The following is a 13,812-nucleotide window of genomic DNA, read 5'->3' on the forward strand; positions in this document are numbered from 1 at the left end:
AAAGCGGTCAGCGTGGGGCAGGCAGCCTCGGAGGTGATGGGATCAGGCAGAGAGCCAAGAGCCAGTTTATTATGCTGGGAAAGCAGTTTTGAAGCTGGTCAACGCTGGGTCACAGCCCTTAGGACGGGCAGCGACGCCTTCGGCCATTTCTGCTCCTGCCAGTGCGGCCACCATGCTGCAGGGAGCCTGGCCCTGGGCAGTGACCACCTCAATTAAGAAAATAACTTTAAAGGATCACCTGCCCTCAGTTTCTTTCTGTGATCAAGCCTAAAAATCGGCAGCATAGACCCCACGCTGGCGGAACGGCGTTTTGCGCACAACATCTGTATCACGCATGTGTCTGACCCGCTTAATGAAAGGAACGGGGTTCCCCCACTCCCGCAGAGGCTGGGCCGGCGGCCGTGCCGGCACCTGGCCGGTGCCGATCGGGTGCGTGCTGAACTGGGACAGCCCCCCACCCTCCTGCACCCTATTGCAACCTGAGTCCCCGGGCTTTGGGGGTCTCCTGTGGGGTCTCAGGGGATGCAGGGTCACAGCCAGCCCTGTCCCTGCTGGGTCTTCAAGGGGGGGGCTTGAGCCTGGGCTCACCCAGTAGCACTCAGGGGGGTGAGGGGACCCCATGGACACCCCAGCCCGTGGCACGCTGTGCACCCCGCTGCTGAGAGGGTAGCCAGCACCTCTGGGCACACAGACGCTCATCCCATCATCCATCCTCCTTCTCTTGCAGCCGGGAAGGCGAGGCCGCCATGGCAATGCTCCTGGAGCCTGGGATGCAGAGTCTGCGGATGGGTAAGGCTGCTCCCCCCAGGGAAGGTGCCCAGCGGGCATGGCAGTGGGGGGGTCCCTGCCCACAGCCCCCTGTCCCCAGCAGAGACGAGCTCTCTGCAAGCATGACACTCCTGGACCCTCTCCCTTCGCTCCCCCGCGCACCCGGGCGTCCCCCCCACCGCTCCCCCAGCCATCCGTCTGTCCCGTCCCCCCCCCGCAACCGTCCTCCCGTCTGCGGTGTGGAGGAGCCCCCCACGCTGCTCCTGCGCTGGGGTAACCAGAACCAGCTGCTGCGGCCGAGGAAACCTGACCCTGCAAACACAAAGCCAGGGAACAGCCTGAGCAAAGAGGCCATTGCAAGAATTAAAACCCTGCGGGTCCCACCCCCAGCTCCCCCAGACCACTGGGAGCCCAGTGCCCACACGCTGGAGGGTACCAGCTCTGGCTCTGGACCTACAGAAACGATGTTTCATGGGCACAGCCCCAGGCTGGGGTCTGGACCCCCAGGCTCAAAGCCCGGCTGAGCTACCAGCTCCCTGCCTAACCCAGGCAACGTTTCCCCCCCCCACGGCTGGGGGACACCAGCCTCCCCCCGCTGCCGGGCTCTGCCAGCACACGGAGATGCCCGCAGGGACGTTCCTGTTTGTCGAGGATCAAATATTCATGGCACAGACACGGGATACAGCGAAAGGCACTTACAGAGCAAGAGTGAAGGGACCGGAGCCGTGTCGCAGCGAGGAGCGACCGAGCCCGCTGGCACATCTCCTGGGGGGCATGTGGCACAGCACCGTCCCTGACACCGCAGCACCGAGGCTGGTGCAAGCGATGTGCCGGCAGCTCGGCTCTCAGCCGGCCAAGGAGACAAAGCAGCGGGGAGCAGCTGGGACCCCCGCTGCCAGGATGGGGGTGCCCACGCGGCTGAACCTGGCTCCCACCCCATGGCTGCTGCTGTTGGGGGGGTCCAGAGCACCCCTGCTGCAGGCTCTGGGGCTCCCGAGCTACCAGAGGGATTTAAAGGTTGCTCCTTGGGCATGCTGGTGCAAACTGATCGCAGTGGGAGCTGGACACAGACACCAGCTGCTGGCACCCTCTGGCAAAGAAGAGCTAGAGTTTTACGCTTCCCTGAGGAAAGATTGAGGAGCCTCCTCCAGCCCCAAACCTCTCCAGAGTCCAGCTGGGAGTGGGTGCTGCTTGTCCCTGCTCCTGTGGTCCAGATCCCGGCAGGCTCCTGGCATGGAGCCGCAAGCCCAAAGCGTGGGTCTCGGCAGAGCCCGTGGGGCGGACAGCCCCTCCGCCTCCCCGCTGTCACCGCCTGGACCCCACACCCCATTCCCAGCATGGCCATACCCTCGCCAGAGCCAGAGCCAGCCAAGCCCCTTGGGAAAGGCGGCCCCACGCCATCAGCTGCACCAGCCCCTTCCCGGTTGCCCCCCACCAACAGCTGGAGCCTGTCCATCGGCTCGTGCTTTCGCAGGGCGGATGATTAATCCCCTCTGCTAATTGGAGCCATGTGGCAAGAGGAGTGCAGGCAACAGGCAGCCCCACGCCGTCGGCATGCAGGACAGCCCCGGGGCTCACACCATCCCGGCGCTGGCTGGGCTGGGGGCCAGGCGTCCCACCAGGGCTTCTGCAGCGGCTCCAGCCTGGGCTGACACGCCAGGATTAATGGGGATTCCCAGCACAAGGCTTCTGCTGGTGGAGGAGCTGGGGGGGGGTCATCCGAGGAGACACAGAGCTGGCTGGTGTTTCGAGGAGGAGGAAGAGGAGGAGGCACCGCAGAGCAAGGGCAACTGCACAAGCCACCACAGCACGGTGCCTGGTCCCATGCACATCCATGGCTCACTGTAGTGCAAGACAGCATAAGTCTCCCTGAACTCCCTGCGCAGGCTAAACCTCAATGTCTCGGAGTTATCACAGGCTCATGCAGGATTTACTGGGTCTCCACCAAACTGGGTTGTTCTGCACCGTGGCCGTGGGTCTGAGCCGAGCACACCTCCCCTTGCCAAGGGCCAAGCAGCCAGGTCTCCATGGCCTCATGCTGCAGACACTTGCTCTGCCTTGGTAGCTCACTGGCAGCTCTTTCCCAAGTTTTTCCCCCATTCCCGCTGGGTACAAGCATTTCAGCTGCTTGCCCAGAGCAGCCTCTGGCATCCTTTGCAGTCGTCCCCACCAGGCGCTGCCAAGCTGAACTAGCGTGTATTTATGTGATGATGGCTGTCTTGATTTAAAAATAGGCAGCTCTGGAGAACCACTGCGTCCCTTTCTGCTACAAACACGTCATGGGTTTTTAGTCCTGACTCTGCTACTGTCAGCTGCAAGGAATTAGATCCGGCTGCTCCTTTGCCAGTCAAAGACCACTTCTCTGGTCCCCTTCAGATGTGCAAGGCAGGATCCATCCCACCTCGGCTGGCTCATCTACAGAACATCTCCATCTGCAGCCACCACCAAGGGTCTCTATAGAACCAACAGGGAGAAACTGGGCTTGCAGGTTCACCTGACTTACTTTGGATACTGTCTTCAAGATGAGATGACTTTTCCTCCGTGTGCCAGTTCCTCTCTGGCGATGGAGAAGACATTGAGCCTGTGTCTCATCACCAAAGCCTGCCCACACCAGCAAGCTGAACTCGTCCCTGAAACACCACAACCAACTCACCCTCACCCATCTTCTTGCTGAGCAAGAGCTGACATCCCCCAGCCCCAGAGGAGAAGGTCCCTCAGTCCTGTGGCTCTTCTCTGGCCACTGTCCCCATCCCCTGCATGGCTGTGAGCCCCATCCCCAGTGGGAGGGATCCCTGTGAGCTCACCAGCAGCTCACCAGTGCTAACACCAGGTACAGCCAGTTCCTGCACCTCCTTATGACACCTCCAAGGGGTTCCTCGTTTGCTAATTTAATCAGTGCTGATTGGATCCTTCCTTAAACACAGTTGAAAAAAGCGTGGGAAGCCCCTCAAGCCCAGAATTGCCCTGTACGGAGCCCACTGGGAGCAGCCCCTGCAGCAGCTCTGAGCCTGCACCGGCTGCATCTTCATCAGGATGTCATGCATTGCCCTCATCTTGGGGAAGGGTCTTCAGAAGGGACCAGGACCCATCCCCATCCCAGCCTTACCCTGCTGTGTCCCCAGGTGCCAACAGCGAGCGGTGCCCCACGCCGTCCCCTCCCGGCTCCCCAGGGACGCCCCACGACAGTTGCAGCATCGCCCCGCTGACGCCCTCCCAGTCGCCGGTAAGGCAGTTGTCTCCCCGGCATTGCCCCCTCTGATCCTTCCCTGGTCGGTGGTCACCTCCTACTACCTCCCCTGCCGGGCTGGTTGCCATCCCCAGTGCACACCCCGACACCAGCTGAAGGATGGGTCAGTCTATCGCTGGGGCCCAAATCCCCCCCTCTTATCTGTGGGATTGATGGGATGGAGGTTTCTTCCAGCGCAGGAGGCAGGAGAGGAGCCGGAGAAAACACCAGCATAAGTTTAACTCCTTGCAAAGCTCCTGGCCTCAGCCTGCTCCTACCTGCATGTCCCCCGGGACTGCCCAGTGTGGAAGGACGCAGGCAGGGAGCATGCCGGAGCCAGTTCCTCCCCAGCACTCGCTGTCCTTGCAGCTCCCTGAACATGCACATTTCTGAGACAACCACTTCACCCATGCTAATCGCTGGCTTTTTTCACGGCTAGCTAATGTCTGCGCTTATCAAATCTGGATACGTTAAAAGTTAATGAGGGCTTTTAGCTGTGTCTGCCCCACGCGCCTGGGAGGCTGCGGTGGACAAGGGCGGCAGCCTGGGCTGGTGACACGGGTACGGGGCTTGCCGCATCCTCGTGGATCCTCCGGCACCGCGGCCCCCTGCCGCGACCGGGAGGCGAGGGATGGGGGCCCAAAGGCAGGACCAGAAAAGCAGCAGCGGGAACCCCCTGAAGCATCTGGGCCAGGAAGGTTTTCGGTTGGGTGACCTGTGGGGACACCTGGGATGAGGTCCCTTGGACCAAGATCGGGAGCAGGGAAGGTTTTGGGGAATCTCAGCTAAAATTTGCCAGGGTTCAAGTGTGGAGGGCTCAGCACCACCCCAGCCCAGGAAGAAACAGAGACCCGACCGCAGCCCCAGGCAGCTCTCAGGGACAGAGCTTCCCTCCATCCATCCCTCTCTGGGGCTGCCCAAATCCCCTTGTCCCATGAGCCTGCCTTTGGGAACCACCGCAGGAACCCCGCAGAGCCCAGTGCAGGCAGTCCCTTTTCTTGGTGATTTGGAGCCATGTAAGAGGAGGAATTGCCCCATGTTTTTGGCATCATTGCAGAGAAAACCACGGCATTGCTGCATCCCTTCCCTGGGCAGAAATCGCAGTGCCTGTGGGCCTGATCCAGGAAAAATTAACCCTTTCATGGGTTTTTCAGGGTTTTTTAACCCCTTTTCTGGAAGCAGCCAGCTCTGTTTTGATGCTTGCCCCCAGGACAAAGCCCATCCCTAACGGCTACCCTTGTGTTTCAGAGGAGCGAGGCTCGGTCCCAGCAAACCGCCTCCTTCGCTGTGGTGGTGGCCATCGACTTTGGCACCACATCCAGTGGCTACGCCTTCAGCTTCTCCAGCGACCCCGAGGCCATACACATGATGAGGTGAGGAACGGCGGGAGCTTCAAGCACTGCTCCCAGGGCTGTTAAGGGACTTTTTGCCCAAAGGGGCTGGAAGTCGGCTTGCCGGGAGGCAGGGATGGAGCCGGGCTGGGCAATGAACACCCACACCATCACGGATGAGGGATGCTGCCTGGCAGCGGCGGGTGGAAGGAGCCCATGAAATGGGTCTCGCGCTGAGCGGGAGGATGGGGTGAGAGCATCTCTTCGTTAGTGCTCTATTCTAACGACCTGCGTGGCTGCAGAGGAGCCCTGCAGGGGTTGCACAGGGAGAAAAGCACTCTTCGCGATGGCCTTCCCAGGGACGTTGGTCCCTTCTTTGTCCCTCTTTAAGGTGCTTGAGGTTGTGCCCATATAAATAAATGAAATGGGGCAGGATCCGTTCTCTGGCCTTGACATTCACGGGCTGCCGCCGGCTTCTGTTTGCAGGAAATGGGAAGGAGGGGACCCGGGGGTGGCCAACCAGAAGACCCCCACCAGCCTCCTGCTGACACCGGAGGGCATCTTCCACAGCTTTGGCTACACTGCCAGGGACTACTACCACGACCTGGACCCTGAGGAAGCCCGCGACTGGCTGTACTTTGAGAAATTTAAGATGAAGATTCACAGCACCAGCGTGAGTCTCTGCTCCTGCCCCAACCTCCCCAGGGGACCCACGGGGACCCTGGCCGGGCTAGATGTGAGCTGAGCTGGCCCCAGGGCTTTATCCCACTTTGCAGAAAGCAAAGAGAGGGTCTCACTGGGGGGAACAGAAATCCAGGAGGGCTGGAGAGGGGCTACCAGCAAAACCTCTGATCACCAGCATCCCGACTGAGCACACCCAGCTCCCTGTTTGCTTTACACACATTTTGCAATGTTTTAGCCCTTTGCAGGGGGGTGAATTTTTGGTTCCCCCCATCCAAGCCTCTTCAGGGCAGATGGATGTGGCCGCAGAGTGGTGCTTCCAGTGCCTGCGCCCCAGCTGGTCCATTTGGCATGGTGGGGGATGAGCACTGTGCCCAAGGCTCACCGACAGAGCCGGGATGGGATGCCGGCCACGTCCCAGCACCCTGTGTGATCTGTTTGCTGTTACTGCTCTTCCTGGCAGGACCTCACCATGAAAACTGAACTAGAAGCTGTCAATGGGAAGAAAATGCAAGCACTGGAGGTGTTTGCCCACGCACTCCGCTTCTTCAAGCAGCACGCCGTGCAGGTAGGGCACCCCGGCACCCGAGCCGGGTCTCCCTGCACTGTCACATGAGCACAGCCCTTCTCTCCCTCCCCAAACGGAGTACACGTGGAGAGGATGACACGCGTGACGTGTTGCTTCCTCACCCTTTACCGAGAGCTCCGATGCCCCAACCGGGGGGGTCACCTGCTGCTTCTTGCCCGGCAGGAGCTGAAGGACCAGTGCCCGTCCCTGCCCGAGAGAGATGCCATCCGCTGGGTGATCACCGTGCCCGCCATCTGGAAGCAGCCGGCCAAGCAGTTCATGCGAGAGGCTGCCTACAAGGTGAGGGGTCCCTCGGGGGAGGCTGTTCTGCATGGTGACCCTCACAGGAGGCTGTGCTTTTGGGGGGGTATCTCTTTCCCCCCCCTCCCCTGTGGGTGCTGCCTCCATAACGAAGGGTCTCTGGCATGTCCTGGCAGCCTAAAGAACAAAAGCTGGACTCTGGCTGTTGGGCTTTGAAACCCAGCATTGGTGGGGTGGGAGGATTTCAGTGCTGGGTGTGCAGCAAGGTGGGGGGGCTGAGGATGGGGACGTGTGCTCCCCCAGGGATGGAGGGTCCCCCTTGGATGCTTGGTGCCACTGCTGGGTCCCTGGGATGGGCAGGAGCTAACCCACCCCTACCGAACGGGTGATGCCCGGCGCACAGCCCTGACACGTAGGATTGCTGTGCAACATATAGTACCTATGCAGGCAAAAGCGATGCACGAAGGCCAGGGCCAGGAAAGCCCTGCCCGAGCACAGCTGTAAGGCTGCGGCGTGCAGGGATGTGCCGGTGCACCGGCACCTTCTCTGCCCTGACACCCTGTCCTCTCCGCAGGCCGGTCTGGTGTCCCCAGAGAATCCGGAGCAGCTGCTGATCGCGCTGGAGCCCGAAGCTGCTTCCATTTATTGCAGGAAACTTCGCCTCCACCAGCTGATCGACCTGAGCTGCAAACCCCCGGCCAACGGGCTGGCGCCGGACCACTCCATCGACTCCAGTTTTCGGCAGGGTGAGCGGGACTGGGAGCTGGCAGAGGGTCCTGGCAGGGTGGGAGGCTGGAATAGCAGGAGATGGAGCAGGCAGGGATCCGGTCCCGCGTGCCATGTCTTGAGGGTCTGTTCCCAGCTGTGGCTGGGGAGGGGGTTTGAGGCAAACCTGGGGCACAGCTCAGCCTGGGCTGCAGCACTGGGGTCCCTGGGCCAAGCACCATGGATCACCCTGGAGTTCCCGGCTCTTTTCCACTTTCCCATCCCCTTCCCTATAATTTTCCCTTCTCTGGTAGTTTAGCAAACGAGACCGAATCTGGCAAAAGGCGTTTGGGTTTCTGCGCAGCACTGGCGTGTGCCGGAGCAAGTCCTCGGTGGGTGTTCCGCAGCGTGAAAGGGAGCGCAGCAATCCTGCACCCCCGTGCGAGGGCAGGGCTGGTTCCAACACCACGGGGACCCCCCAGCCTGCGGCATCTTCTGGTGATGGGGGAAACTGAGGCAGAGATGAGTGGGGCATTGTGCCAAGGGAGTGAGCAGAAGGCTGTGGCTGCTCCCCTCTCTGGCAGCCCCGGGGAGCCCTGCTCCCCCCTTTGCCCCCTTCCCCAAGCCCACATGGCCAGGGCAGGCGATGGCTGCTTTCCCAGGTGTGACCCTCATGGTCGTGGCCTCTTTTGTCTGCCCAACCTGCCCTTGACCTCCACCCGCACCACCCCAGCTCCCCGGGCCGCCTCTTCCCTTCCCTCTCGCCACATTTCCATCCAGAGCCATTTCTGCTGGCTCAGCCGGAGCTGCCCTGGATTCCTCCCAGCAGCTCGCTCTGCTCAGCCTCCACCACCCCGGCTCCTTGCTTCCCTTCTCCCCCATACGGGCCAAGCCCTTGGGCTTCCTAATCCCGTGCCGACCTCCCCTGTCAATGCCGTAACCCTGGGACAGGGAAAGGATCTACCCACTGTTCCGGGGCTGTCCAAAACCCTCTGCTGAGCTGCCTGCAAGGATGCTCCCCCCATGCATGGGGAGCCTGGGGGTCCCCTCCACTCCAGCCACAGAGCTGGGGCTTTACTGGGACAGAGCTGGTTTGCCCAGCCGGGACCAAGCCCCGGAGCTGGGACCTGCTCATGGCCACAGCCCTTGTCTTGCGTTTGGTCGGAGAACCAGGGTTCTGGATTTACAGAGGGGCTTGAGCTGCCTCCCAGGGCTGAAGCTAATTAAATTAGTGTGCCGTGTCCATCTCGGCATGCCAAAAATAGGCCAGGATGACCCCACCTTCTCCAAACACTCCCTGCCCTTCCGGGCTGCTTTGATGTCCCCCGTCCCAGGATGGAGGGAGCAGAGGAAACCCCACCCGAGCTGGGGAGGACAGGGGAAGAGGCGGCATCACCCAGGGACACCTCTGGTGAGGTGGAATCCCGTGGGATCCTGCGGGATCCCAGGCAGAACAGTGGGATGGCTGGACCAGCTCCTCTGCGGTGCAGCCAGGGCCATGTCAGGTGTCCCGGCTGGAGGGAAGTGGGCAACCACTGCTCCCAGTGCAGCCACCCACTGCGGGGGGTTGGGATCCCAGGGATGCTCCTGGCCCCGGCCCCCCCCCCAGTCTGACACCAGCCCCTCTGCTCTGTCCCTCAGCCCGAGAGCAGCTCCGGCGTTCCCGGCATAGCCGTACCTTCCTGGTGGAGTCGGGAGTCGGGGAGCTCTGGTCGGAAATGCAGGCAGGTAGGAGGGGTGATGGGCAGTGCACCCCCCCGCAGCAGACCCCATCCCGGGGAAGATTCACTGGTGGGGGGGGGGACAGGACAAGCAGGAGTCCCCACCGGTGCTGCCTGGCCCCCGGGGTCACCCTGGGCGAGAGGATGGGGGGCTGGACGTACCCACCATGGCAGAGCCCCCCAGCGTGGCCCTGCCAGCACCAGGGGAGGGTCCTGCCGTGGGGGTGACACGGCTCCAGTCTGTCACTCAGTCCTGACGCCCCAGAAGATGCCCGTGAGGGCAGGGGGGGTCTGTCTGCCACCCTCCCATCCCACTGTTCCAAGCAAACACAGCAATGTCCCCCTCCTGCCCTCCAAAACTTCTTCAGCTGTTTTTTGGGGGTGGGAACCAAACCCCCATATTTTGGTTAAATCGTGGGGTTTTTTCCCTGGGGAAAGCGCAGCCCTGCAGCCCACAGCTGTGTCCCAGCGGCTGCTCCCAACCCACGGGATGGGTGTCCCAGGGGGTCAGCCCTGCTGCGGTGCTGGGGGACACCCCACAGCGGCTGGGGGGGGACCCGGGACCCCCACTCGGCCCTTGTCCTTGCCCACAGGTGACCGCTACATCGTGGCGGACTGTGGTGGCGGGACGGTGGACCTCACCGTGCACCAGATCGAGAAGCTGCAGGGGACGCTGAAGGAGCTGTACAAAGCCTCAGGTGGGCTGTGGCCCCCAGACCCATTCTGTCCCCCCCCCACCAGCGACCCCCTCCTGGGCCGGGGTCCCCTCTCAGTCCCCGGCAGGGTCGTAGCTGGGTCTGTGGCACCACCTGGTGTCAGGAGGAAGAAAGGCAGAGGAGGGCTGGGGGGGGGCAAAGTGGGGTGGGGGTGATGGGCTGGGGGTGTCTCGGTGGGACAGGGATGCTGGGCTGGGGGGGTCAGGTGGGAGAGGGGCTCAGGCGGGACCGGGGTGCTGGGTTGTGGGGGGACAGGGGTGCTGGGCTGGGGGGGGTTGGGTGGGACAGGGACAGGTTGCTGGATTGGGGGTGCTGGTGGGACAGGGGTGTGGGGTTAGAGGGGGACACGGTGGGACTGGGGTGCTGGGCTGGGGGGGCTCAGCTGGGACAGGGATGGGTTGCTGGATTGGGGGTGCTGGTGGGACAGGGGACCGCTGTCCCTGCAGCCATGCTGCCTGCCTTCTCCCTGCTCCTGGGGGATGTTTCCATGCCCCCCTGCCAATGCAGGTACCTGTCCCTGTCCCCTGGTTCAGCCCTGGGTGGGGGCTCCCCTCCACGTCCCCCCACCCTCATCCCCCTGCAGAAGAGCCGCAGTGGGGCTGGGGGCCGTGGTCTTGCACTGAAAGTGTCCCAGGCTTTGCTAGGTGATGCTGGGCGGGGGGAGGTCTGGGGACATGGTGATGGGGGACACGGGGATGTATGTGCAATGGGGACGTTGCCTGACCTAGCCCACCCCCCCATGCCCTCCCCAGGGGGTCCCTACGGGGCCGTGGGGGTAGACCTGGCCTTCGAGAAGCTGCTGTGCCACATTTTCGGGGAGGATTTCATCGCCACCTTCAAGGCCAAGCGTCCTGCCGCCTGGGTGGACCTGACCATTGCCTTCGAGGCCCGCAAGCGGGCGGCAGCCCCCTCCCGCGCCAGCCCCCTCAACATCTCCCTGCCCTTCTCCTTCATCGACTTCTACCGCAAGCACCGGGGCCAGAATGTGGAGACGGCGCTCAAAAAGAGCAAGTGAGAGCCCGGCTGGGGAGGGGGGCGGGGAATAACAGGGCTTGGGGACCCCTGGGGGGAGCATGTGGCCTCAGAGGGACCTAAATTTTTGGGGGGGACAAGGGTAGGTGGGGTGCTCTGCTCCTGGGTCTGCTGGGCTGGGGGAGCCTTTGGCAGGGGGCAACCCCGGACCTTCTCTCCCTCCCCAGCGTCAACTTTGTGAAGTGGTCGTCCCAAGGGATGCTGCGGATGTCCTCGGAGGCCATGAGTGAGCTCTTCCAGCCCACCATCAGCCAGATCATCAAACACATCGGTAGGTCCTGGGGGTGGGAGCAGCCTGGTTGCCAGACCCCCTGCCACCCTGCAGTGGCACCCCCAGTCATGCCCCGTGCCTGTTCTCACCGGGGCAGGGGTAGAAGACCACGGGCAGCCCCCAGCCCTGCCCAACGCCCCCCTCTCTCCCCCCCCAGATGACCTCCTGAAGAAGCCAGAGGTCCAAGGCATCAAGTTCCTCTTCCTGGTGGGGGGCTTCGCGGAGTCGGCCATGCTGCAGCACGCCGTCCAGGCAGCCTTCGGCCCCACCTGCCGCGTCATCATCCCCCAAGATGTGGGGCTGACCATCCTCAAAGGGGCTGTGCTCTTCGGCCTCGACCCCACCATCGTCCGTGTCCGCCGCTCCCCCCTGACCTATGGTGTGGGGGTGCTCAACAAATTCGTGGAGGGGAAGCACCCGCGGGAGAAGCTGTTGGTGAAGGAGGGCAAGAACTGGTGCACCGACATCTTTGAGAAGTTCGTCTCCGTCGACCAGTCCGTGGCACTGGGGGAAGTGGTCCAGCGCAGCTACTGCCCGGCCCGGCCGGGCCAGCGCAAGACCATCATCAACATCTACTGCTGTGCCACGGACGACGTGGTCTACATCACCGACCCTGGCGTGCGTAAGTGCGGCACCATCAGCCTGGAGCTGGAGGCACTGGGTGATGCCGGCAGCCCGGCCCGCGGCCGACGCGAGATCCGTGCCAGCATGCAGTTCGGAGACACGGAGATCAAGGTCACCGCCATGGACATCCGCACCTCCAAGACAGTCCGAGCCACCATTGATTTCCTCTCCAACTGAGCCCCTCCTGCCCACAGGGACGGACGGGGACCCTGGGAACCTGCCACCCACTCTGGACCCCCACCAGCACCTCCTTTGGGCTCTGGCCCCACAGGACCCCCACATGCACGAGTGGCTCACGGCCCTAGTTTTGAGCCGCAAGGCTGCCACCAGCCCCCACTGCACCCATGCTGGTGGTCCCCCCCTGCGCATGGGGCACCCCAAAGATGCTCCCCATGTGCTGCCGGGCAGTGCTGCACCGGGGCCCACACCTCCCACGGAAAGGGGTGGGGGGCCGACTCTCAGAAAGGCTGACTGCACCCCTGGCGTGGTCAAGTGGGGCAGGGGCAGTGCTGCTGCCCAGCCAAGCCAGGGCTGGGGGCTCAGGCTGCCCCCCAAGGGTGGGTAGGGGCTACTGCTGGCTCCTGAATACCAGCACACACACTTTCTGTAACCCCACATTTCTCTTTTTTTTTAATATATATATAAATATATATATAAATATATATATTTTTATATATATCATGTTGCCCTCACAGCTGCCACCCCCCCAAGTGGCAGAGCTTGATGGGGCCAGCACAGCCCACCAAGGACAGGGACAGCAGCACAGGAGGAGGGGGACAGTGCCAGTAGTAGTGGCACACACTCACCCTCTCCCAGCCCCCCTTTTAACTGGAAGCCTGGGCACTTTGCAGCATGAAGCCCCTCACTCTATTTAGGGCCACTCAGGATGATCTGTGTCCACCCCCCCAACACCCATCCCCATGCAGGGATGGGCTCATGCAGCCCCTCACAGCCTGGGGTGCACAAATAAATGGATGTGACACCCCAGCCCTGGGGGTGTCCCCTGTCCCCCACTCTCCTCTGGGGGTTTTAGTCAGGTTGCAGCCACCAGCTCCAATGCTCCTGGGGGGTTCAATGGAGGCAAACTGAGCTCCAGCCCCTTCTCAGCTGAAGTTTATTATTTACCTCTATAGATTTTTGTACTTAAAAAATCCCACACATACACATAGATGTGTATATATATATCTATATATTTATATATATATATAGGCACATAAAGCCTCCTGTTGCTTTCAAAACTGAGCCACTTCTCCTGGTCCTTGTACCATGGGTCTTACCAGGGAAAAAAAAAAAAAAGAGAATAAGAGAGGAAAAAGCAAAATGGAAGGAAACCAAGGCAATGGCTGCAATGTGAGGACAGGGACGGGCTCTGCCACAGGGACACAGGCACCAGCCCCAGAGCTGCCGGGGACCCAGCTTCCCTCCTGCTACCAGATTCTGCCTTGGCCCATCTTAGCTCCACACCCCAAGAAGCAAAATTCCACACTGGGGAACTCAGCTGAGGCTCCGCCACCCCCTGACCGTCCCCTCTCCTGGGGATAAAAGCAAGGGGAAAGCAGCAAGAGCAGCTGGAGGCAGCAAGCAGGATCCCTCCCCAAGGCTCCAGCAAGAGATGCTCCAGCATTTGGGGAGTCCCTCCTGCACTTCAGGGGGACCCCCCAACCCTACAGTGAGGAGGGTGGGCACGCTGCGTGCATGGCAGCAGTGGTGGCCACAGCTGGGGAAGCAGCAGCTTGCCCCCCAGCTCTATGGTGTCCACGGAGCTGCAGCCCCCAGGACCTGCCGACACAGGGTGAGGGGGTTTGGGGTTTGTTTTTTTTCTTTTTTAAATTTGAGCTTCATTCTCAGGAGCCACACAGGCGGCGGGAGGGGCGGCGGGGGGGGGGGGGGGGCGGCCAGGCGCAGCGC

At 61.9% G+C, this 13,812-nt stretch overlaps 1 protein-coding gene across 1 annotated transcript; it reads left to right on the forward strand.

Annotated features, from left to right (window-relative positions):
- The first annotated feature begins 746 nt into the window (after positions 1-746).
- HSPA12B (heat shock 70kD protein 12B) lies at positions 747-12,081 on the forward strand. The gene is made up of 12 exons (XM_010580817.1): positions 747-789; positions 3,891-3,991; positions 5,243-5,367; positions 5,812-5,998; positions 6,470-6,574; positions 6,758-6,874; positions 7,410-7,581; positions 9,182-9,268; positions 9,855-9,959; positions 10,730-10,988; positions 11,177-11,280; positions 11,438-12,081. The coding sequence occupies exons 1-12, from the start codon at positions 747-749 to the stop codon at positions 12,079-12,081; spliced, it is 2,049 nt and encodes a 682-aa protein (XP_010579119.1).
- Positions 12,082-13,812: the final 1,731 nt, after the last annotated feature.

The sequence above is a fragment of the Haliaeetus leucocephalus genome, unplaced genomic scaffold (assembly GCF_000737465.1).
Source record: "Haliaeetus leucocephalus isolate CR32 unplaced genomic scaffold, Haliaeetus_leucocephalus-4.0 Scaffold741, whole genome shotgun sequence".
In the NCBI taxonomy this organism is placed as follows: domain Eukaryota; kingdom Metazoa; phylum Chordata; class Aves; order Accipitriformes; family Accipitridae; genus Haliaeetus; species Haliaeetus leucocephalus.